The following is a 26,057-nucleotide window of genomic DNA, read 5'->3' as shown; positions in this document are numbered from 1 at the left end:
GGGATGGGGGGGAAAGCGAGGAGGAAAGAGCTGCGGCGTGCAGCAGAAGGGTGAGATCAGGCACTTCTGGGTTTATAAAGGATTTGATCTTGCTAAGTGCATGCTGAATCAGATTAATACTATTAACGGATAGGAATTACCCACTAGCAATTAGCCGAGGTGTCCTCCAGCACGGCACGGGGGGGCTGCAGAAAAGGCAGCGCTGGGGCACGGGTCAGGGAGAGGAGGATGCCGAGGGCGGCACGGCCACCGCGGCGAGGTTGGGGCCGGGCTGCCAGACCCCGGGGCGAGGTCAAGGATTCGGCGGCTGAGCTCCGCTGTGCACCCCAACCCGCACCGCTCGCCCCGGCCAGCTCTCGCGCTCCTCCAGCAGCCTCAGCCTCGGCTCCTTACGTGCTCCTGGAGTTTTAATGCCTCGTGTACTGAATAAATGTAGTTACGTCCTGTTTATACAGTTGCCGGCGGTGCTGCCCCTTTGCTCTAAAACACCGCGCCTGCAGCTTGCGGGGAGCCGCCGCCAGCAGATTCCAGTCACGAGGAGGGGGAAGCGGAGGGAAAGGCTGGGCAAGGAAGGGAGGAAACCCAGACGACCGAGGTGGCACAGGTCGAGATGTTGGTCTTTGCTGACCCACCAGCCCCATCACCACGGGCAGGGTCTCCTGCCCACGTGTCTCGGACCTCCCCCAGCACAGCAAAGTGGGCAGAATTTGTGCAAACCCCATGTGCTCTCCTGGCTCTGTTACATTTTTTTGCATTTCTCTGGGCATGGACAATTAAAATCAATGAAGTCAGTTTTGCTTTCATGTTCTTGGTGGTGAATCAGTTGAGATAAAATCACATTAAAGAAACAGTTACATATTTAAAGGCAGAGATTGCCTGCACTGGAATTTTCTTTCACGCAAATCAATAGAAACACTTCTCCTGGAATTAAGCCCTGATTTTTTTTTTCTTTTTTGTTTCAAACTCCAAATGAGTCCCCATTTTACAATATACAAACACAAAGGCACAGCTGAGTGGAAGGCTTCACTTTAAGGAGGAGGGAAAGCAATTTTCCATATAGTGTAACAAAAACATTATTCCTACAGGAAAAAAGAGGAGAAAAAAGCAATCATTATCTATGAAATAGCTCGTGTTGAGTCACAGCCTAGGGAGGATTGCACTCGGCGAGCGAAGGGCTGGTCAGAGGGCTGAATTCATTTTGGAGACCGGGAGGGAGAGGTGCTGGAGGCCAGGCTGCCGGGGAGGGCTCAGGACCCGGCAGGAGATGCCCCGGTACCCGGCAAGCTGCCCATCGCTGCCAGGCCTGCGCCGTGCTGCCCGTCTGGACCCTGCCCGCTGTCCCATCACCGGTCTGCAGGCAGAGCCGGGCTGCTGCCCGGGATCTGGGAATTAGGCTGGGATCTCCAAAGCCAGACGTGCCAAAACCCCCCCCCCAAGAAACAAACCAATCAACCCATCTTTCCCCCCCTCTCTATTATTTTTGGAACAGATGCAAAATTGACCGGCAAGGTAGGACTAAAAGTTTCTGCTCTGCAACAGCTCCCCAGGGATCGGGGCACATCCCCTCCGTGCCTCAGTTTCCCTCGTAGCCAAGCACTGCGCAAAGCACGGCGTGACACCCACCGCCCTCTGCCTCCTCCCACTCTTCCCTCTGCTCCCTCCACGAGACACATCCATCGTGTCACGGGCGTGCCGAGCATTGGGGCTGAAACCTGTCTTCATTTTCCAGCCCGTGCTAACCCTCGCCCTCCTCCCGCCCGCATCCAGCACCGTGTTTATGTTCCGCTTCCTGGGAAACAAGAGACTCGTTACCATGCGGAGGGCGACAGCAGAGCGATTAGTGAAATTTGTTACCCACATGCTCTGAACAAAATTAAATTAAAAGTGCTGCTTTGCTGTCAAGATAAGGGCCAAGCCGGAGAGATAATTTTTCACTCTCAAACACTCAATTACTCGCTGAGGCTGTATCAGATACAATCAAAAAATAAATAAATAAATAGGAAGACCCACACTGCCTCCAGGAACAGATGTAAAAGCCGTTATCTCTAGCGCAGTCCAGGGAAGTTAAAGAGCCTGCGGCTGCCGCGGCACCACAACCGCTTTAATTGCGGACCCCTCTGCTCCCCAGCTCACGCTTGGCAATCAGCCTCCCGCAGCCATCCCTCTCCCCAAAACCTCAGTGCCCCACACGTGTCCCCAGGCACGGGCAGGAGCACGCGTGCACCCCCATACCTACAGCCACCGCGGACTTACGGGACCAAAGAAGCTGCTGGAGCAACCCCAGCCCAGCTCCCCCGCCCAGACGGAGTCTAACAGGGACGGAGAGGGCTGCTGGGTGGGTTTGACGTGCTGATGCGGTGCCTGCCTGCTCTGGGAGCAAAACAAGCCATCGTGCAAAAGCACCACGTTTGTTTGCTCGCTGGAAAAACAGCATCCATGGCAGAGCTTTTGAGAGCTGACAAAGGTTGGAAAGTTACAGCGTCCCTCGTCGGCAGCACCGCAGGGGGCCGTGCTGCAGGGGTGCAGGATGTCCAGCTCACGCGGGACCCCGGCTGTCCCCTCTGGGCTGCTCTTCCCTGGCTCCACGTGCCATGAACCAGCCGGCTGCGGTTCATGGCACTGACCCGTCCATCCGTCCCTGCGGCGAGCGGCTCTGCGTGCCCTTCCCGGGGAAGCCTGCCCCGCGGAGCCGCAGGGGCTGGGGCACGGCCCGTGGGCTGACCGCACGAGGAGGGGACGGGCAGTGGCTGAGCCGGCTTGGATGGAGAAGGCTCCCCGAGCACAGACAGACAGCACGAGGCACGGACAGACCCGTTACTCCCTCTTACGAGTGTAAGCAACCAAACCCACGTTTGCTCTACCGCCTTTTGTCTGCCATTTGATTCCTGACAGCGTCTTCCCCGGTTTGAAGGCTGCCGAACCCGGTGCAGACCCGCGGGGGGGACTCCCTGAGGACCACGGCGGAGACGGGCCGACACGCTGCTCCTGGCGTTCGCTCACGCCGGCGGGGCCGGGGGGACTGGCAGAGCACAGAGAACGGTACCCAAATTTCATTCTGCATTTCATTTAGTTCCCCATGAAATAATAAGTGTCTGCTGCCTCCGGAGACAGGAGAGGATCAAAGCGAAGCTTCCTCATATGTAACAGACTCCGAATACCTAATATTCCCTTATAAAGGGCCTTGTTTTAAACACCAAATACAGAGGCAGATCAAAGCTCAGCTTCTCATTTCTCTAACAGCCCTCGGAAGACTCTGCCAGCCAGCAAGGCACACACACACGCACGCACACGCGCGTGGCTGACACCAATCCAAGATACATAATTGGACTCTGCTAATTCATCTAACCCATCACCACGTGCTATGGAAACAGCCGGGTGCCGTGTTCCTGGAGACCTCAGCCGAGGAGCATCCCAAAACCACGTCCTCCCTTCCCTGGGGTGTCGGGGATCTCTCCTGGGGCGGGAGCAGGTCGCTGGGATGGGGAGGTACCCCCGGAATGAAAGCTGTGCATGAAAACAGGGTGGGATATTTCCCCCCTTTTTTAAACAGGCTGCAATAGAGGCAATGCCGAGAGGGGCGAAGCCATCCCAGACCCGGGCGTGGAGGAGCGGGCTCGGGCTGACGGAGATCCAGAGCCTGCTTTGGATCAGCAGCCAGCTGAGGACGTTCGGTGCGAGATCCCAGCCGGGTCTCTGTGCTGGGTGCCCTCCAGCACATCTCAACCATCATGGCATCAGCAGCATCGCTCTGCACTTGCACCCAGCATTCCACTTTGTATCTAGGTTTCCGGCAACTCCGTACCCGACCTTTCTGCCTGATGGGGGGGGCGAGATCAGCCCCAGGGCCTTGGCAGCAGCCACAGGGACCCCGGGCAGGTCCCAGGGGCTGAGACAACGGCCGGGCTCCAGGAGCGGCCAGAGGCTCTCCGGGTCTCCGAGACGAATGGGGTCAGGATGCTCAGCCCCTCGCAAGGTCTCTGTATGATGCTGTCACTTTCCCTGCCTCAGTTTCCCCTAACGAACACCTGCCCTGCAGACCTGATGCGATGCTGACTTCCTCTTCATTTAGCCCTTAGAGACCTTCTCCTGGAAAGGGCTTTAAAAGAGCTGGAACGTTTCTGTGTTACACAGCAGCTGCTCCGGGGCCCAAGAAAGCAGACGGAGGTGGGGGAGGCTCCTCGTACCTCCCCCCCCTCCCCACCAGCGAGCCGGAGGGGCTCGTTAGACTCACCGAGTCCTTGATGAGCCGGGCAGCACAGAGTGCAGGGGCCAGCCCACCGCTGCAGGAAGCCTGCGACGGCCTTGGAGTTATGATGCACTTTTTTTCCTCCCCCTCCATCGTTCCCTCTACTTGAATAGCCACCGGGCAGGCGCTGCATGCAACCTGGGGAGCTCGGGGCTGCACAGTCAGACCTGGAGCAGAATGCATTTTTCTGGGCAGGAGGCAACCACCAAGCGGGAGCAAGGGGGATGGTGCAGGAGCGATCCACCGTGCAAGCGTGGTTTGTGCACAGGGCTCTGCCTCCCCGGTTTGGGGGTTTTTTTGCTACTAGTATTTTCCTCTTGAACACAGCGAGGGACCTGGCCGAACACATCCCGTGCTGCTCGGGAGTAGAGGACAACTGAGTAAGTATCAAAGCTTGCTATCGCCCGTAATGGGCAGCTGGGGATGTGGATTAGCGTCTCTACAACACCGGCGGTTCTCCCTCACGGAGCCTTTAGCGCTGGTGAAAGGTGCGATGACCGAGAGCCTCACGGACCGGAGCCAGCCGCAAACCGCAGCCGGCACGCGAGGAGGTTCCCACGCTTCCCGACTCTCCCAGGGGAGCGGGAAAGGGGCGAGCAGAGCCCTGGAGTACATAGATCTGTTGTGAACAGGTTACAAGAAAAACTGATTTCTGGAAAACCCCGTGGAGCCAGTAATGAAGGTCAGCAGGAAGGAGCAAACCAGCCGGCCCTGGCTCCAGCTGAGGGTCCCTCCAGCCACCCAGTCGGAGCTCCACGTAGCCCAACAGCCTCCCTCAGGACTTCTTTCACTTGGAAAAGCCGGACGTTAAGTCCAAATTCCAGCTCCCTGGGACTGCACGCCAGCCCTGCCATCCAGAGCGCAGGCCACACCGATCCACCAAAAAGCAGCAGAGGACGGAGCGCTGGCGTGGGCACAGGGCTGTGATGAAGAAGAGGGATGCCTCCCTGGAGACGGGAAAGTCTCTTCTGCATTACTTCTTACACTCTCCCCTCCTCTAACTTCTCTGGAGACTTTCCAAAGATGGGGAACACAGACCTAGACGCCAGGAAGATGCGTGGTACAGCACGCTGGGACCACAGAAGATGATGCCTCAGCTGTCCCCGCCTCTGTGCCCAGACTGATGGGATTTGCTTTTCCTTGTATTCCAGCACGAAACGCAGGTATCAACGGGTCTGCTGCTCCTGAGCTACCAGAACAAGCTCTCCCTCGCTTGATATTTACCTGTGGGGATGTCCCTCTAATATACCTTGCCAAGGCACTGTGAAACCTGCAGGCTGTCTTCTACAGGAGATGAACAAAGCCCATAACCAGCTGGCTTCAACAAAGCTCGAAGTAAAACCAAACCTACACGACACCTAAGTGGAAACTTCCCATCGCATCGGCTGGGATCAATGCCTTGACAGTATCAGTAATTACACTCAATCCTGCAAAACCTAATCTGAGGAGAGAAACCCCGAGGAATCTCTCTCCTTGGACCTGATAACTATCTCACCGCACCTGCAACGACACGCAACCATGGCGAAATCGATACGGGAACATCATTGTAAGAATTAACCGTATCTGACGACGCATCCTTCTCTATTAGAGTTATGATCTCGTCCAATTATGGATCTTTGCTGAACTTGTAATTATGAGTTTGATACTGTGACTTCCCACTAAGCTATTGCTTGCCTTCCACGAGGGAGAGAAGAGTCAATGAAAGGATAATGGAAAATTCCTTTCAAGGACGCAGCGATGGCAAAATTTAGCTAGACAGGAGGCGAAGTACAATGGGGACTTTACGCAAGACAATTCCCTCGGTTAGCCACCACCGAACGCGAACAAACCAGGTTCTCGCAGCGTCACTCAAACGCTAATGTAGATCTAACAGCCAGCATTGTGCAACCGCGCGAGGCAGCTCTTCCTCCTGAATTCCCTTCAAACCAGCCATCAAAGCTGCCCAGGTGAACAACAGCTTATTCAAAGAAAAAGAAAGGAATTCTTCCCATTTATCTATTCCTTTATGTTTGCCCTACAAGGAAGCTTAAACAAACAACCCAAAGCCAACATATATATCAATAAGAATATCTTTGTACCTGGCATCCAGCACGAGCGTGTTTCGAGAGACTGACAGAGCACCTGACCTCACGGGGAATGGCGTCAAGGCAGCGGGGAAAGCAAAGATCTATCTGCCGTTCATTAAAACACAGTTTTCCATGCCTTGCTTGCGCATCATCTCTGCCTTCCCTTGTGGTAGCTGAAAATAACCCCAACTTCAGTGACTTTTCCAAAGTACCCAAGGATTTTCACGCTCAGCCCAGTATTTCAGAATAAATCACTGAAAAAACTACTTTAGCACTTGGGAAATTTTCCCTCTGCACCAGTGACTTTTCAGGACCATTTCTTCTGTCCCTGTTTGCAACACAACCAATTTCTTCCTTCTCTCGCACATCATTTTCCCCTTAACACAGTTACATTCGTGCTGCAACAGGTAGCTTTAACTCACGAATTCGCTGCCTGCTTTTCATCAAAAGCTCATTTGAAACTCGGTAAGAATTTCTTGTGGTTCTAAAACACATGGGGAAGAAAAAAAAAAAATATTTGAAGACCCTGCCTTTCGGCAGGAACAAACGCAGTGCACCCCTGTGCACGCGTGTGTTTATTCCCATGTGCAATCATCAAGCTGATCAGAGGCATTGAGATAATTTCACATTCAAATAAACACATTGCGAGCATTTATCGGAATGCCTAATCATTGAAACAAATGGGGCCGCGTTTGCTGCGGTGGGTGCAGGCATCTATCTGGCGTGCTGCGCTCTGCCGATGCCCGGCTTAATACAGAAAACAAATGGAGAGAGCAGACCCACTGTGCAATTTTTAAATTGCTTCCCAACGTAGTTATTTCCTGACAGTGATTTTTCAAATGCAGCAGCAAGGCTCGCCCTGTCCTCCACCAAAGAGCTTGGTCTGAGGGTCTCGAGCAAAAAACAATCTGCGTGATGTGACCGGAGGAAACATGGACACTAATTTCAAACTGCGGATGATATTTCAGTTTCTCAGCTCTTCTAACTCACAAAAAAGTCTGAAGGGACTCTGGTTTACAAATCCCTACCCCAGCCCTCATTTTGAATTTGTTCCTTTTAATTACCTTTGTGCCGACAGAAAGGCTGGGAAATTTCCATCCGACGGATGCTTTGCACGGGAAATAAAGGGCGGAAAACTGGAGTGTGGACCAAGGAATTGCCAAGGTGACCATCCCCGACAGCTGCACCGGTGCCAGGATGATGACAGACACCGTCACCACGCGCCAGTGCAGCTTTAGGGAAGTGCCAGGGCGCGTGTAATGTACCCCATACTGGAAACCATCAAAAAAACCCAGAACCTCAGCAAGATTCCCGGGAAACGCTATTTATGGCTCCTGCACGGTGCTGCATCACACAAACAGCATATCTTGGGATACTCTTACCCCTACAGACCAGTACTGTGGTCCTTACCTAGACTCATGCAGCATCAGAAAGCATCACCCATGGATACAGTCAAGGCGCTCAACCATTTTTTTCCTCTTACCCCCACGCGCATCCCCGGTGCCTACGTCATTCTGTACCTTTGCTCCGTCTCCGGCTCCGATACTGCTCGGTGTAGAAGGTCAGCTGGGTTTCATCATCCGCCTCCGAGCCAGAGTTTCCTTTGGCACGTCCAAACCCGATCCCACCTGCAAGCAATAGAGAGGAAAAAATCAGCCCTGGCAGCTGGGATGCCCGGCAGCAGCGGGGGGCAGCTGGGAGCTCCTCGGCAGAGCTGCCAGATTTGGCCGGCATCCACCACTCCCGGCCCAGGTGCTCTGCTTGGGGTCACCAGAAGCGACCGGGAACTTTTGCCACTCATGATTTCGCTGGCTCCTTACTGCCCCCGTCAAGAATCAAGACCCCACGGTGCCATCTGCAATGTGATCGTAAGAAGATGCTCTCTACCCCCAGGAACATATTTTACAAACGCATTGCAACGTATTTACAAAGAAAACCTCTGGCTGTAGAGGCTGCTCTCCCCAAGGACACCTACGTGGTGAAGTACGTTGAGTTTTAGGCGTTTGCTTCATAGCAAACCCCACAGAAAAAAGCAGCATGGGGGGAATACAGCACTTGGGGGGCACTCAGGACCCCGCTGCGTGGCGAGGCTCCGGCTTCCCTCCCTCCCATCCGCACCACCAGCTCGCGGCGATGGCCAGCAGCACGAATCCCTGCGGCGGCCGGTACCGACAGCCGTGGCAAGGAGCAGGGCTGGCCCACGGTTTACCCGGCGTCTCCCTCCCGGAGCCGGTGCGGGATGCTGGAGGAACCCGGCTCACTCCAGCCGCCAGACCCACCAAGGAGTGACAGAGGCTTGAAAAGGGACAGAGACTCTAACTGGCAGAAGTCCTTCAATCCTCGCAGAGTTTAAAGCAAAGAGGCCTCCGGGGGTTGACGGTGGCCCTTTAAACTGCCATTAAAATATTTTACTGTTTTTAAAAAATCCTTTATTCTGGGCAGAAGCGCAATTTCCCCACTTCTTGGCAGGAGAACAGAAAACGAGCTGTGCCTTCTGCCCTCTGAAATCCTTAATCACTGCAATGGGAGGTGGCTGGCAGGAGCCAGGGGAACGCGGGGAGCTCGGCACGTGGCTCCTGCCCCGTCCGTGCCCCAACCTGGCCGTGCGGTGCCCTCGGCGGGGCTCAACGAGCAGGGGGGGAAGAGGCTCCGCCAGCTCCTTTCCTCCTGAAAGCAGCAGGAGGGGTCAGTGCTTGCACAAAGCAGCGTTTAGCGCTCGGACGTGGGGTCTGGGGGGTTCACAGAGTCACACCCCAAACCACAACCCACCATCAGCCCCTCTTCAGCCCCCGAATCACAGCGAACATCCGACGTCACGATACACCTGCACCAGAGACTGGGGGTTTGAAGGACACAGCAGAGTGGTAAAACCAATAAGGCTTATTCGCATCAGCGAGGAAAATCTTAATTAACCTGGGCTTCTAACGCAGGCCCGTGGGCGAGCGGCCAGGGCTGCAGCTCTGCCACACGTCCCCTTCTCCCACGGAGCAGGGACTGCCCCCGGCTCGTGGCTGCCAGCGATGCCCGGGGCTGGCAGACAGGCACCCGCTATGGGAGGTGTTCCCCCCGCAGCTCGGCAGAGCCACCTCCTCCACCCAGGAGAGGGACCTGGCCGCTGCCTGCGCAGGCAGGACATGGCGCAACCCTCCGCCACCTTCCCGTGAGCCAGAGCTGGTCCCTTTTATGCAGGCAGATGGCCGGGGGTGGACAGAGGCAGTCATCTCCGGTGCTCACTCTGCTCTCGCACCCCGCCGAGGTGACCGGGCAGCCGGTGCAGGCAGCGGGCAGTGGGCAGCCGGTGCAGGCAGCAGCCGCTCCACCAGCCACCGTCCCAGCCCCCTCCGGCCGCACCGCGTTTGTTTGCCGGCTGCGTCTCTGTGATGGATGGCGCTGACATGTTAAATTACTCAGGCTGGATGTCTTCGGAGAGCTGGTGACAGCGATATTGCATTTTCTGATTACCCAGCACTGCGCAGGATGTATAAATACAGGAGTCGGGAGACCCGGCGCAGGTCCCCAGCCTGCAGCGGAAACGTCTCCTCCGACCCAACACGCGGTGGCAGAGGTCAGCCTGGAAACACAAGCCCAGGGCAGAGAAATGGCTGCAAGGGATGGGCTTTCACCTCTTTGCGCTATCAAGGACGCTGGCACACATCTTGGCAGTGGTTTTGGGAGTCCCAGAGCCCAGTCGAGGCAGACTGTAAGACGCAGAAGCGCTGATCCTCAACTGATCCCGCCGTGAATGTGATTTCACGTTTAACTGGCCCCAAAATCTTGTTGAAGCATCCCTGTGAGATGCTCGTGCTTGGGGCAATACCTCCTGCACGAGCTCTGCCGGCTGGCCTTGGTGGCAGGCTGCTCGCCGGGGCACGGGGCCGAGGATGCTGACGATGGGGCCGAGGATGCTGACGACGAGGCCAAGGATGCTCTCAGCAGAGAGTATCTCCGTGCAGCTGCTGATGGGGATGAATAGGAAGAACACCCCATTAAAGCCAAGCAGCCCTGTCTGGTCAGCACTTCTTTTCTCTTTAAAAAGGGGTAGAAAACCACCAAGTAATAGAAAAAAAAGATCCCAACCACCACAACTTATTACAAAGCAGAGTAAGAAGTTTAAAAGACGGAAGACAGGGAAACAGCGACTTCGCAGCACTGGGTAACCGGAACGCACAGCAACTCTCTGCAGCGGCTCCCCCAAGGAGCTACACCCCCTTTACACCCAGTTTACTCCTGATATTTAGATTTGAGAAAAAACAAAGCTCCCCCTCCTCGCCCGCGCCCCCGCCTCCTGCCCCACCGCCTGGTCCCCAGGCGGTGGGGCAGGAGGCGGGGGCGCGGGCGAGGAGGGGGAGCTGAAGGAAGATGCTCACACCTCTAATCCTGTTTGCAGATTTACAAACTCGTTAATGCATTCAAACAGATCGCAGGCTCAGCCGTGCGCCGGGGCAGGGCGCTCGTTTGGAGCCCGACATTAATTTAGCGGGGAGCAAGGCGGGGTGCCAAGGCAAACACCTCTCGTTACGGTGTAATTAAAGATGGTAGTGTTAACGGTCAATGGGGATTAAGGAAATAACATTCAGGAATTAGAGGCTCCATTATCCCCAAAGACTTTTTGTTAGCTAAAGCCATGTCTATTTTTTAAAGGTGTGGTTTTGTCATTAAAAAGGAAAAAAGAAAAAAAAAAAAAAAAGGCAAACCTGACATTTTAAATCCCTTCCTCAAAGCCAGAAGGTTACAGAGCATCTCAGGGAAACAACTGTGGACGCAAAACGAATCAAAACTGAGTTAAAATAGAGAAATAAGTAACAGCAGCTATTTGGATAAGTCCTGTCTGAGGCCAGGTTGGCCTCTGATACTTAATCCCTCTAAGCTGGATATTACAATACAAGTGGAAGCTCGTACTTGTCCCCAGCGGTGCCACCCTGGGTGACACCCGTGTCCGTGCATCCCCCTGCCCCGCAGCCACAGCCCCACTGCCAACGCAAATGGATTTTCTGCATCCCTCCTCTCCAGAAAAAGGGCCAAATCCTGCACACACCGCAGCGTTAAAGACCTACGACCTCCTTGCTCCACTGCGTTGGGTTCACTCCACCTCCACGCTCGCTTGCCCCCGGGGCAAGACAGTCTCCGGGGTGTTCGGCCATCCCCTCTGCTCCCAGCCTTCCCAGTACAAACCAGATGAGGAGCCCCCCCCTCCCCAGCATTGCGGCGAGGTCTGTGCACCGAGGGCTGGCAGGCGATGCGGAGCTGTACAATTAGCTAAGTGGAAATTTTCAGTTTAATTAATTTACCCCCCAAAAAAAGAGCACCAGTCAACTGAAAAACCAAATGTGGCCAGAGAAAGGTAGATTAGATGCAGTTTCAGCGAGGGAAAAAACTACGCAAATGTTTTCTTTTGAAATGTACCCAGTTGACACACACAAAAAAAAAAAAAAAAAGAAAAAAAGCCCTTTAAAAATGAAGCGCCATGCTCTGGTTTGTCGTTGCAGCAGGGGTACGCACGCACAAACACTGGCTTTACCTGATGGAAATTCTTCCTCCTCATTGATCTTCCCTTTCACCCAAAAAACCACATCGGGGCTGGTGGTGCCACAACCCGGAGACGGCCCCACCGTTTCCACCATGGAAAACTGGGATCGCACTGATCCCAGATGCCAACCTTCGCCCAGCTGTGAAGGGTTTTATTTGCGCCAAGGACCAACTCAAGGAGCCGCACACGACACTTTGACTCGGATGAGGTGAAAGTTCCCGGCTGAACCCCAAAATCGCCTCAGCGGCAAACCACGACGCTCAGGGCACCGCGGGACAGACGGAGGGGACGAGGCGGGAGGCAGAGGTGTCCTGGCAAAAGCAGGGACCATGGGCGAGCCCCCCCTTGGGTGACTTTGGGTAACTCATGGCACAGCCAAGCCCTGTGAAACCCATGGCGCCGCAGCCCTGATAAACAGCGCAGCCCGTCTCAGGCAGAAGGATCTATTAATCGCTCAGTTACTCTCCAAGCCAGGGTGCTTTTAAAGGTCTGCCCCAGGAGAGGGCACCAGACCCCCTCTCTGCGCAAACCCGCCTCCCCCAAGGCCACCTCCCGGCCCTGCACCCCGACATCCCCCCTGCCCTTGGGCTGGGTGCACAGGGTGGTCCATCGGCCAAACCCGCGTCCTCGCCCCCTGCACCGCTGCCTCTCCCCGCGTTTCCCAGGGCATCGCTCCCAGTTTAAGCTCCGCTCCGATGCAGCCGGCTTGGGATGCTCCGGGTACCAGCCTGGCTGCATTTTGGGAAGCAGTAAATCCAGACCCTCTCGGATGCAGCATCCTTCCCTCCTGCGCTGCCAGCAGAGATAGCCTCCTGCCAGCCCACCCATCCCGCATCTCAGCTCTTACCATCCTCGCTCTCCCTCTGTTATTTATAAACTCTAAACGCGCTTCACTCGATAAAAGCGTTTGGGGAGAAAGTTTGTATGAAAAAGGCATTAGACAAAACAAAGTTATAATGGTACTGTAAATGGAGAGGGTGGGATGGGGTTTGGTTTGGTTTTTTGTTTTAAAGTCGATCTTCTGGGCAAAATACAACCTTTCCTCAAGCCGTTAGAAACACTTAGCACGGAATCAGATTTAATGACAAGCAGTGGGCAGCAGTTTAAATGCGCTTAGTGCAGAGAAGGAAGCAAGGCAAAGCTTATCCCAGATCTGGTTTTGTTGGGCTGGGGCAGCAGGTTGGTTGCTGGGTTGGTTTATCCCACACTTCCGCAGGAGCGGCACTGGAGCCCGTCCGTAAAGCAGGAAACGCTTTTGCTGTGCGCCGTTCCTGCAGGGAGAGCACTCCAGCTGTAGGGCTCTGATGAGGTTAAGCATTAATTAAATCGAACTGTGAGAAAATAATTACGCACATGCATCCGTCAGGCCGACTTGTCACTACCCAGTAACAAAGTTGGATGCAAACTCCATCAGTGGAACTGTCACACGGCTGTTAGAAGGAAATAAATGCATCCCAAACGGACAATTTCATTTAGGGGGAGGAAAAAAAAACCCCATGGATTGCAAAGGATTAATGAGGCGAAGGGTTTGTGTTTGCAACTGGATGTAAAAAGCAAACATCGTGAGTTGTGATATCATCGTTTAACCTTAATGTTCAATAGCACTCCAACCGCTCGCCTGCCGGAGGGACAATTAACCGCGGGCTGTAAAAACAAAACCTCCAGCACGGCAGAGGCGACAGGAAAGGCTGGATACAGCCTCAGCAGCAGCACCCGGCCACGGCTTTTGCAAGCGGAAAGAAATTTAAATTGAAAGGAAAAGAAGATGGGATGGGCTGTGGGGAGTGAGATCTCCACTGGAGATGCTGGGACTGGCTCGCTTTTCGGGGCTGCTCACTGATTTCTGACGACTGAGACCTTAAAATCTTTTTTCCAGGGCGTGCCGATGAGGGGTCCCATAGGTGGAGACGCTCAAAGTCGCAGTCCCCTCCTGAAGCCCGTGGGGTTCATTATGCCTCAGGCAATTAAGGCCAGACACAGGTGCCCACTGTCTCTGATGGCACACTCAGCCATCCGCAAAGGAGCTGCGGGGCGGAACAGAGCCCCAAGGAAACCACGGTAGGTTGGGCACCATCACTGTGGGGACCCATCCTGCTCCCGGTGCAGAGAAGGGACCAGCCACGGCAGCACCAGCTAACCCGAGCCCTTCCCTTCCAGCCACCCTCTCAATTCTGCCGGAGCTGAGCCCTGCAGCACGGGGGTGCAGCGACACGTGGCGGTGCTTCCAGCACCTTTGGGACCATTGCAAGCAGCTCAGGACCAGAGCAGCTCACGGTGCCGGTGCCCAGCTCTTCCCAATAACCTCCCTTCACCCGCATCCTGCCCCCGAAGCCGTTCGCCAGCCCCATCGCTTGGGTGTTTGAGAGCCTGCCCGGCACGGGGCTGCTGAAGCAGGCACCCCGGCATAGCCGAGACGCCCACCCAACGCCCGGGAGACAGCCGAGAGCTGTCGAACCCAGCGACAGGCACGGCGGGGACGGTTTGTGGCTGGGTGTGCTCAGGCTCCCAGGGGGTCCCTTCCCTGCCAGGAGCAGAGGGAACGGCACAACGGCCCCAAGGGAGACGATCTGTTCTCTCCAACCCGGGTCTGACCAAGCCTGCTGCTGGGGACCTTCTGGGCAGCCCAGCTTTAATTGCACGTGGCTGAGGACTGCCTGTGCCGGTGGCCCTGGGAGGATGGGAGGGATGGAGGGATGCAGGGTGACCTCGCAAGCACCACGAGCAGGTTGCCAAGCGGGGCGCACAGCAGCCGGAGGGGAAATTCAGCTCCCCATCCCAAGCAGAGACGTCGGGGACGAGCTGGTCTCCAACCCTCGTAAGGAGGAGACACGAGTCTGGGCAGAAACGGAGGGTGACGAAGGGCTGGACGGTCAGTAGCCACTGACTGTTCCTGCGGCCAGCGATGGGCAGAGGGATCCTGGGGGGCACTGGTGATGGGGAGAGGGTTGGGAAGACCTGCTGCCTCGGGGCGTGCTCTGGCACGGTGCGGATGGGGAGGTGCAGGGAGGCAGGGGAGCTCCGGCCCACGGAGGTGGGAAATGGAGCGTGCGTGTCCCCAGAGATGGGGGGCAAGCCGGGCAGGCTCGGGGCAGCCAGAGGCTCTGCCTGCAGCCGGGCATCCTGTCTCCTCCTAAGCTTGGCTTTAATTAACTTGCTCCATCAGTGACCAAAAAACCTCTTGCCTTCAGGCAGTTTAAAAGTGAAATAATAAAAAAAAAAGAAAAAAAAAGAGGCTGGAGCAAGGGAGTCAGGGAAACTTCACCAGACAGTCACGGTGGAGCCCAAAGCACCCACACGCATGCACGCTAAAATCCAGATATACGTATTTGAATAACTACTAGTAAACAAACCAAATAATTTAAACCAGTTAAAGAGTCAGAACATTTTCTTCACACTAAGTGAATAATTTATGGGCAGAGCTATAATAAAAATGCCCTCTCCAGGCCTGTATTGCAGGAAAATGTATCCAGAAAAAAAAGATCACATTTCAGACTCATAAATAAATGAAAAACAAAACCAACAGTAAACAGAAAGAAAAGTATTTCCTTCCCGGTTCCTGGCAGTGCCACAGAGACGCGCAGTGTGTGGGGCAGAGCACGGCCGAGGGACCTCCCTGCCCACCATCCCTGGGGGGACCCCGACGCCTCCTCCCCAGCTGGAAATCTGGACCCGAACCCCCCGCACAGCCTTGACGCTCACCGCTTAACCCACGGCCGTGATCGTTTAAAGCAGCAACAGGAGGAGACAGTTTCCCTTGCTGAGATGCAACGCAAGGACTGATCCTGCTCACGGGGCTGCGCAGCCAACCTCCTCCTGTTGCTCCAGTGTAGCTGGCAACGGCCATCAAGGCTACAGATAAAACTCGGCATCCCTCCAGCACGCTCACGCACGGTGCAGCCTCCAGAGCCATGAAATGCTGCTCTGACCCTCTGGGAGACCCCTAAAAAAATAGTCCAAAAGCCCCTATGCACTGGGAAAGTGAAATGAGGAGAGGTCCCAGTGATGCGAGTTACAGCCAAAATGAACTTCACCCCTTCCTCTGAAATAAAAACTTGCCAAGAAACCCTATTTCACGCCCACCAAACCTTGGTTAGCCGGGGCAGCTGGCAGGGACAAGATAAATCCCTGGGGGGGGACATGAGGTGACCCTCCCAAGCACCTCCACCAGACCACCCAAAGGATGCTGCCTGAGGTTTGCCCCTCTTCACCACACCACAGAGCAGCTCCAGGGTCCCCACGCTCAGCAGCGAGGGTGAGGAGCTCCTGCCTCCATCCCCAGCCAAACTCCTCCGGACGCGGCCAAACCCAGAGCGCCCGAGGAGCAGCAGGTGACCGCGGCAGCCTACCTCGGGGCCGGCTCCGGCGTTTCCGTCTCCCCACAGACGTGCTGCGCAGCGCGGGCTGGAGCTGCCCGATCTCGATGGGCGTGTTGGTGCGGAAGCTCTCCTTGAACTTCTGCATCAGGGACTCCACCGTCTCCTGCGTCACCTCGGGAGCTGCAACACCGGCAAAGGGATCGCGGTTAAAAGAGGAGCAGGTCACCGTGTCCCCGCTGCCCGTACAACCCCTTCCTCGTGGAGGACAGCGTGAGCTGGAGAGGAGTCCTGGGGCGGGAGCTCTGCCAAGACCCTCTGAAGTCACCCACGGGGACCCAGCCAGCGCTTTCCATCTTATCAAAGCCACCAAAATTAGAAAATTGTGAGTATACAGAAATTGCATTTTTCACATTGCTTTCCAGAAATGGGGATTATTCCTTGCCTCTTCCCCCACGCGCACTCAGGGCACTTGGAAGCATCATGCCCTTATCCGAGTTACAGCCTGAAGGGTTCAAAACACACAGGAACCCCCCTCGGGCACTGAGCTGACTTTGGATCGGGTTTAACTCAGCCCCGGGAGCTCGGAGTCAAACCCCAGGCTTGGCAGCCTTTTGGGGGGTCGGGTACTTTGCAGGCAAGTTTGGGATTACGGAGCGATGGGCAAGGCTGGGGTGGGAGCCAGGCGAGTGATGCGCAGCCGGTCCGGGCATGTCCGAGCCGCGGCAGGAATCCCTGGGGTCTTCCAGGGGCTGCACTCACACGTTGGGCAGCAGCACCAGAGCTCAGAAAACAGCTTGCTGCAACGCCCCACGGCACATCACAACTTGCTGGCATTTAAGCAACTCCCCTCCTTGCTCTCACACCCCGCCCCCATCCAGTAATTAAAAAAAAAAAAAAAAAACAAACCACCCCAGAATCGTCCTACGGAACTCGCCACCCACTTGCACAACGGGCAGTAACGGGAAATCACGAAACCACTCGCAAAGAGCAAAGATGAAATTCAGGATCAAAAGGTTTGTCCTCCTGCAGGCCACAAAGGTCTCCCAGGTTTAACAAACAGTTTGGCCTCTGTCAGCTCCCTGAATAAACTCATTAGCAGAACATAACCTCTGTCCCGTCTCCATTTCCAGAGTCACAAAGTCCCTCCGAGGAGCTCCTGAAGTTCCCCTGCCCGCAGCGTGCCGGTGTGGGGCTGGCAGGGATCGCCGGCCCTGCAGCCACCCCACATCCCGCTCGGGTAAGGGATGACCGAGCACCTTGGAGCTCCCCAGCCTGCCAGGAGTCGATGCTTCACCCCACCCCATCTCCCAGGTCCAGAGACACATCAGATCTGCACGGAGCTCCTCGGACACCCGGCGAGCTCGGGGTGCATGACTGCTCCGCACCACGGACTCTAATTCCCTTCGCAGCTTGCGGCGGGGGCCATTGCAGTGCGACGTGAGAAGGTGGCCGTGCAGGACGAGGCATTTGTAATCCTACTCAGGGATTTAACTCAAACGCAGAGCCTGCAGCAGACTCCTCCAACGGCCACCCGCACCGCAGGGAGGGGACAGCCCCGGTGCCACGGGCAGTGCCACACCAGCCCGCGGAGCAGCTCTCCCTGCCTTCTCCCCAAATCCCAGAGGCAATGTCCTCGGTCTCCCCAGGGCTGAGAAGCTTCAGACCACCCCAGGGTGCTTTTCTACCCCCACAGGCTAGAGAGGAGGTACCGAAATCTGGGAGGGGGAGTGCTGGAGAAGAACAGATCGGGGCTGCTGTGGGCGCAGGCGCACAGGGAGGGCTCGGGAGAGGATCCAGCCAGCCAGCGCCGCCGCACCGTGTGATGGGGAGACGAGGATCAAACCCGCTGCGGCGTAAGTACCCAAGGTGGAACCACTTCAGGAGAGCTCCGAGAGAGGGTGGCCTAAAGCACCAGCTACGCTACGTCTGCCAGTTATTCAACGTCAGGCTCCCCAGGCACCATAAATCAAAGGCAGAGCTCCCCAAAGCCCGCTGCTTTTACGGCAGGCGTGGATGGATCCTGCCATGTCGGATGCCCCAGCAGGCAACGTCGCAAGGGAAAAAAAATAAAAATCAAGAGTGGGGAAAGGTCTCCAAAGAGCATCTATTCCCACCTGACAGCACACATCCAACCCCCTCTCACAGGGCTCCACGGAGGCGCTGGGGAAGGATGCTGCGGCAGCACCGGTGCGGCTCAGCACCCCGCTGCCGTGTCTGCGGGGGGAAGCCCGTCCCCACAGCTCCTTCGCCAGGGAGCGAGCACGGCAGGGCCTCCCTGTGAACAGATGGCGAGTTATTTGAACCTCGGGGCTGCGCAATATATAACGCGTGCAAGTGGCGCGGGGAGCTCGGGAACCGCGCGGCTGAGGCTTATTTACCGAAAGGAGGGCAGAAGGAGAGCACAGGAGGGGAGGAGGAGGGGGCCATGCCTTCAGCTAGCAATGAAACGCAGCGAGGTCGCGGCTCTCTCGTGGTCTCTGCTCGGCTGACAGGAGTAATTGGCGCAGCGGTGATCGTACCCCATCTGGCCACCATGCTCGGCACATCCATCCAGAGGCATCTGCTCGCACACTTATCAGTGGAACAAGCGCCAAAAGCAGGGGGGGAGCATTACCTTCGCGGGGAGAGGGTCCCTGCAGTCGCCAGCTATTTGTGATGGCGTTACAAATACGTATTCCAGGAACGGGAGCAAAAAGCCGGCGCTTCTCACCACTCTGCACAGCTTGTGCGTGCCAGTATGTTGTTGGCCCCTCCGTGCCCCTGAGCTTGGGGGGGTTGGAGAAATGGAAAAAAATAAAAAATAAAAGAAAAAGAAAAAGAAGAAAAAAAGACAAGAAGAAAAAAAGACAAAACCCTTGTCAACGTGCTCTCAGCAAGCGGAGTTTGATGTGGCCAGCATGGAGAAAACCCTCACCGACAAATGGAAGGCAGCTGGGCTTCAACTGAATGAGCACCAGGGGTCAAGGATGAAGGAAGGACCCAACCGTGACAAAAGCGAGGGAGAAGAAACCAGCACACCCTAACGTAATGGGACACGGCACTCACCGAGGCTGGTGGGACCCTGTTGACTACGGAGGCGTCCGTCACATCCGTAAGAGATACAGAGTCCACCGCAAACTGCAACACGGGCTTTGCCACCCGGGGATTTCTGCAGCCTGAGCCTGGACAGGCAGGGGAGGAACCCACCGCCCAGCCGGACCGATGCCTCCGTGGGCATCACACAACCACACGGCAAACGCAAGTTCGCACACGCACACCGCCGTGCCATGCACGCGCTGCACGTGTGCTTGCCATTTCCGTCTCCCACAGAGGTTTTAGTTGTTCAGAAAAGGATGGGAACACACACTACCACAGGGTAGTGCAAAGCTTCAAATCCTCCTGCCCCGCAGAGCCGCCTGGGCCGCACGTGCCCATAAGGGCTCAGCCGGCGGCTCCCGGTGCTGCCGTTCTACCCGCACGCTGCTTCCCCCCCCCAGCTCAATGCAGCCGCATCGCCAGTGCCCGGGCACCGGCTCCTCCTGACGGCCGAACACGACGCAGAATTAGAGGCGACAGGAGCATCCCCTCCTTGAGCGAAGCTTGCCAAACCGCCTTCGCTCCCATCCCCGGTTTCCAGGAGATAAATCCATCAGGGCTACTGAGCTCACATCTTCGTCACCACGTCAAGAGCTTCTCCAGCCTGGCAGAGGTGGTGAGATCCACCCCGCGGTTTGGCACAACGCTGCCATCTCAATCTCACCCCATCCTATAGCGAGGGCCTTTGGCAGCGTAACAACCCCACGAAGAAGCTGAAGCAGAGGAACCACGAGGCACTTCAGCCTCCGCAAAATCAGCTTCCATCTCCGGCAGCGACTTAAGGACGCAGCTGAAGGTCACCGTACCTTTGTAAAGCACATTACATGTTCCCGTCGTGCACCTCCCTCCTGTCCGCCCCCATACGCTATTTTGAAAGCGATTTGCTCTCCTTATGGCTCCCCTATACGTTTGCACATCTCCCACAAAACAATTCATACCAATAGCCTTCCTTTCTTCCTTCCTTTTTGCTTGCACAAATTGCAGTGGAAAAATATGTTGTTTAGCATAAAAATTACAACAACAACAACAAGAAGTCATCAACTGAACAATATGAGCCATGTTTGGGTAAAAATACATTGCCACGGAGATGGGAAGCAGCAGCACTCGTTCCAGCCCTCGCTGGACTCCCAGCGCAGCCAGGAGAGCTGCACCTTTCCCGGACACGTGGGCTGGGTATGGGGGGGCTGTTTTGGGGAGGTGCCAAAACTAGTATCTCACTAGCTTCAGTGGCCAGGAGGGATTCTCCAGAACGCAGTCCCAGGCTCGGATCAGCGCAACCACCCCTAACCCACATTGGAGATGCACTAGTTGCGTGCCTCCACCTCCACCGGCTGCACTTGGAGGGTGCCTCCACCATCCCAGGACATCCCCGAGGGTCCAGCACAAGGGACAAGCAAAACCCCTTTGACTGTACAACCTGCCTTCCGCCAGCAGAGGCTGGGAAGCTGGGATGGAGCCGGTGGTGATGGAAGTATCCCGTAGCCCTTGGAAACAACCCCTCAACCTCACCGAAATATTTCAGGGTCTGCACACGTGGCCTCAGAGAACCCCAATGGAGCAGCTGTACAACACGCTGGAGAACTGCCCTCAGGCTAAGCCGAGGCTCCTGCAGCCCGCAGACACCCCATATCCACCCCAGTACCTGGCAGCCCCACTCGACGCCACGTCGGACCCCGGCAGGGCAGGGGCAGGGCAGCAGCTCCTCTCCAAACCAGGCTCAACGCCCCGTGCTGCCGCAGCCCCACGGCTCGGCTTGTGCAGCGTACGAAAAGCAAGCAGCGAGGCTTAAGGACTGCAAAGGTACCGGCTTCCCCCGGACCTCGGTGTTCAGCTACGGTTTCGGTCCCTGGAGCCACGACGGTCCCTGCACTCCTCACTCAACATCTGCACTGCCGCAGCTGCAAGGAGAAGACTGGAAAGGCAACAGCAGCTTCTATTAGAGCTTCCCGCACTAGGTATTGAGGAAAACATATTTGTAATAAATATAGGTTTTTAAGCATCTGATTTTCCCATCCCTCTCTTTGATTTCTCAGTGTCAAAGGGCAAGTTATCGATTCCTCAACATTTCCAGTGCTTAAAATGCTCCCAGAGTTTCGTAGAGAGGAGTAACTCACAGAGCAGCTCAAGAGCTGCTCGACTGAGCGTGCCGCTTCGCTGGAATCAGTGTTTTGCAAAAACACATCAAACTCAATCAAGGATTAAATGGAAAAGTTTGGGCGCAATTAGAAGTCAAGGTTGGTGGGATTTTTACCTCCTGACTTTTGCGTGCGTTCGTGATGGCACCCATGGCCGTGTGTAGGATGCAGCCCCCTCATCTCGGACACCAGCTCTTCTCCATGCCCATCTCCTGCCCTCTCACCAACCGCTTCCAGGATTTTTCAAATAATCCGCTCTTTCCAGGCGCAGAGGAGGGTGCTCTCCTGGGAATCACTGACGCTGGCTCAAAAGGTCTAGTGCATCGTCACGTCCGTAAAGCGCCATGCGACATCAGGTATGCGTAACACACTTTAATAACGTCACAATTGTTTCCTCGAAATCAGACCTTTGAGTTTCAATACAGACATTTTGATGTTTCTGGATGGGTGTTTTGGAAATTTCTATTTTACAAAGTATTTCAAGAAATCGACTTTCTGATTCTACTTGGGACGAGTATAAATTTCACAATACTGGAAGTTTTCCACATGGTGGAAACCCTGTTTTGTCACCAAGTCTAAATAATGGGTGTTTGTTGCTTTTCGAAGCATGAAATAAGCACCGGTGTTTGTTCTGAAACTGGGATGTGGACTGATTTTCAACAGTGCCACCCTGAAGGTACTAAGCTCCAGAGAGCAGAGAGCTCTACTAGCATAAAATTAGGCAATTACGCCGCTGCCTGTGTGATGACGGTGAGAGATCTGTACAACAGTTTCACACATGTTGGGATGAGAACACATCTTGAGAGTGACGTCCTGCCACAGAGCATGATGGATAGAGCCAAGACAGGAGAAACACTGAGAACTTTACCTCTCCATCTCTTTCTCCAGCCACCAAACCCCTCTACCACCTCTCTCAAGCAAGACTCTCTGTCCTCATTGGTCCCCTGCTCTCCACTTGTCCAAGTCATACGCCGCACGCAGGCACGGCACGTCCAAGAACACCAGGAGACTACTGGCTGCATTACACAAGCAACTTTAAAAAAAAAAAATATATATATATATATATATATAAAAAAACCCCATCAAAACAAAGCACAAATAACCACACGTACCCCATACATCAGGGGACCAAGCACCTCCTGCAATACATACATCTCCACGCCATCCTTAGGCGAACCCATCAGGGGAAATGATATACGTGGCACCGCGCGCTTTGCCGGAGCTGGCCCCCAGCCCAGCCTGCCAGCGTGGCGCGAGGGAGGATCAATCTCTCGCCGAGAAGCTCTTTTACACAGAAGGGTTTTCAGATGCAGCAGCAGAGGGATATGGGAAGCCAGGAGCATTTTGAAAACAGGCTTGTATTCCATCTCGACTTTTTCTTTCTTTTTGTTCCCAACCCTTTTTGTCGAGTTTTAAAATAGAAAACATATACTTTTTTTAACATAGGCATTAATACATAGGTATTAATACATTAATAGATTATTATATGCATTAATAAATCTCTCGCTATAAAAATAGATTTTTATACGCAAAAATCTGATTTTAATTGCAAATTGGAGGGGGAGGGTAGCAGAAGAAGAGATAAAGTTTTATTTGAGATGTCTCCTTTGAAGGAAACTGAACAAATGTACTTTCCTCCTTCATATATTCATGAGATGACTGCTTCCCTACCCCGTTCTCCACCACCCTCAGCTCCGGGCTCAGAGCCAGCACAGTCCTTATCTGGTACGAGGCAGGGGGAAAAAAAAAACCCGATAGGATCATAAGTTTTCGGTAGTTTAACAAATGGTCGGGGGGGGGAAGTCTCCCTTGGTTTTTAATAAAGCCCGGGGTGCTGATGGATGGGGAAGGGGGATGCCGGGGGAGGCTGGCGTGCAGCATGGGAGGGGGATGGAGACCTGGGACTCGGGGTCCCGCAATGGGGATGGGGACCCTGGGGAGCACCAGGGCACCCACACCCCTCTGACCACGCACCCACTCTTTGCTTTCCCCTCTTTATTGCAAAGCTTTGCCATTTCCCCCCTCAATCCAGAGAGAGCAGGAGATAATAGCTGCAGCTCCCGGCCTTGCTGCAGCCCGGCGAGCTGCTCCTCACACCGGCAGGACCCAGGGGAACGCCCGGCCCGCCGGGAAGGGGCATCTGGAGCTGGAGCCCACGGCAGTGCCCACCCAGCACCGCCTGCCCTGACCCTTCTTCATCCTCTCTCCAGTCACGGCGCTCAATTGCTTCCCAGCTAATTGCCTCCACTCATGTGTGCAAACTAACCGTTTACTGGAAAATGCCACGGAATGTTAATTTCATTCGGAATTGGGTAATTGCAAAGCACTTCTGTTTTTTTATTATAGGAAATGAATAAGCATTGTATTAACAGCATTGGTTCCAACTTCGACCACAATCGTGGCCCCATCGATGGAGGCTGCGAGTTATTTGTTCACCCCGTGCTTTCCTTGCCTTTCTACCTTCCTCCTTTCTGTTCTCCCCACCACACTCCCCACTTCCCATGCTGGTAACTAAGACAATGCCATATAATTATGAACACATCGCAAAAGATCAAACGCTCAAGAGCCGCGGTCCAGCGGTCCCCACCTCTGCCTCGCACCTTTGCATGGCGAGCACCCTGCAAAGCAGCCGGGTCTCGGTATTTTCTGCTGCCAGCTGGATTTGACCTCCCCAGGAGCTGTATCCGACTAGGAAACCCTCAGCTCTTCCATGGGGCAAAGAATTTTCCAGCACATCCCTCCCCTGACATCTACGGGGCATTGCAGATTGGGGTTGTTCAGCCTGGAGAAGAGCAGGCTCTGGGAAGACCTTAGCGCGGCTTTTCAATACTTAAAGAGGGCTTATAGAAAGATGGGGACAGACTTTTTAGTAGGGGCTGTAACAACAGGACGAGGGGTAATGGTTTTAAACTAAAAGAGGGGACATTCGGACGAGACACAAGAAAGAAATTTTTTACAGTGAGGATGGTGAAACACTGGCACAGGTTGCCCAGAGAGGTGGTAGCTGCCCCATCCTTGGAAACATTCAGGTTGGACGGGGCTCTGAGCACCCTGATCTAGTTGAAGACGTCCCTGCTCACTGCAGGGCGGTTGGACTAGGTGAGCTTTAACGGTTCCTTCCAACCCAAACCATTCTGTGATTCTATAATTCGTCCCTTTGCCCTATTTGTCCTTTGGCAAGGAAAAGCCTTTGGCCACAGGATGCTGCCCCATGAAGCCTGCCCCACCTCCGTCCACCCCAGCACCTAGGGAGTCCAGGCCACTGGGACTATGCTTCTCACCATCTCCACTCTAATAAAACCCTTAACTTACGGGGTTTTTTATGAGGCACCGTAACTTTTTCACTTAGGCAGCGAGCAGAGAGGAGCAGGGAAGATGGGCAGACCCTCAGCAGCAGCTAATGCTCCTCAAGTTATAAAATAATTGAAAAGTTAAATAAGAACACTCTGGAGGAAGGTTCCCAATTTGGTGCTAATGGGCACATGAAGCAGCCCGGGCTAATGTTCCGTGGAAGAGACCTGCCAGCTCGAGAGCACAGCGCTGACCTCCACTGCACATCTCCAACCACTCCGCAAAACCAGGGAAAAATCTGCCCCGGGGAGCCAGCTGGGGCAGAGACCCACCAAGGGCAGGAGAAAGCTCCATCCTCACCCGGCTGAGGAACCTCCACTGGAGGACGGACCTGGAGGAGCAGCACCTCGGCATCTGTAAAGCAGGAGGTGGGTGAGAGTGAGCGAGTCCCAGCACCCCTAGGAACAGGCACGGGCAAGGCAGGCATCTGGGAACAGCAACGACCAGCAAATGTGGGTGGGAAACGCGGCATGGTGACCCCTCTCCAGTCTCAACCACCACTCAACTCCTCGCTCAGCAGCGTGGTGCAGAATTAACTTGTTAGTTGGGTATTAAATTTCCTTTGCCCAAGAGGCAAGGTGAGACCTTTTCATGGTACCAGCAATTCCACGCCGCATGCCGGGGAGAATAAGGGAGCAATGTTAACCTCGAGGAGAAGAGCAAACCACCGAAACCCCATACTGCAACGGGGCGGCGGAGCTTCAGCCGTGCACGCATGGCACAAATGCCACCAAAGGATCCCCCCAGCAGTGGTGGGGACCAGCCATCTCCCACACTGGGAAGCACACAGGTGCAGGCTGCAGGCAGGAAAGAAGGATCTGAGAACCAGCTTGTTGGCTCAGAAGAAGACCTGAAGCTGAGGGAAGAGCCCAGGCTATCACAAAAGCAAACCACTTCCAAGCCACCCAGGCGAAGAAGCGAGGCCGAGCACAGCCAGACCTCGCAGGACCCAGTGGGTGAGTCGCAGCAAACGCTGTAACTCACCGGGGCCGTCAGAAAGGATTGATTTGAAGTACCTCGTTAATAAGTTTCCTCTCCCACCGGTCCTTCGGGTAGGTCACTGCCTAATGATAAATGGGGCTGGAAGGTGCCTGCAGACCTAATATCAGCGCAGGTGCCCGGCCTCGATCCATCTTCCTTAGCAGCCAGCTGACAAAACTAAGTGTCTCGGCGCCGCAGCCAGGTAACACATGACGGATAGGAAGAGGACATGCAAACAGCACAAAGAGCTGGAGCTGCAGCTGCCCTCCCTGATCCCCACCCCATAAAACCCATAAGGCCGGCATGGACCCATGGGGACGCTGTCTCACATGTGCTAACTAGCAGAGCCACGATGCTGCT

General features: G+C 55.0%; 1 protein-coding gene across 2 annotated transcripts in view; it reads right to left on the bottom strand.

Annotated features, from left to right (window-relative positions):
• Positions 1-26,057, bottom strand: part of ASTN2 (astrotactin 2) — a 357,282-nt gene that overhangs the window by 230,341 nt on the left and 100,884 nt on the right. The window contains exons 4-5 of one of the 2 annotated variants that reach the window (XM_075772822.1): positions 16,186-16,335; positions 7,833-7,940 (exon numbers count right to left, since the gene is read on the bottom strand). In XM_075772822.1, the coding sequence (XP_075628937.1) occupies positions 7,833-7,940; positions 16,186-16,335 (258 nt within the window). The remainder of the gene's footprint in view (positions 1-7,832; positions 7,941-16,185; positions 16,336-26,057) is intronic. The other variant, XM_075772823.1, reaches the window with a different exon arrangement.

This window comes from Balearica regulorum, chromosome 20, assembly GCF_011004875.1.
Source record: "Balearica regulorum gibbericeps isolate bBalReg1 chromosome 20, bBalReg1.pri, whole genome shotgun sequence".
Taxonomy (NCBI): Eukaryota; Metazoa; Chordata; class Aves; order Gruiformes; family Gruidae; genus Balearica; species Balearica regulorum.
This window is presented reverse-complemented; position numbering and strand designations above follow the sequence as displayed.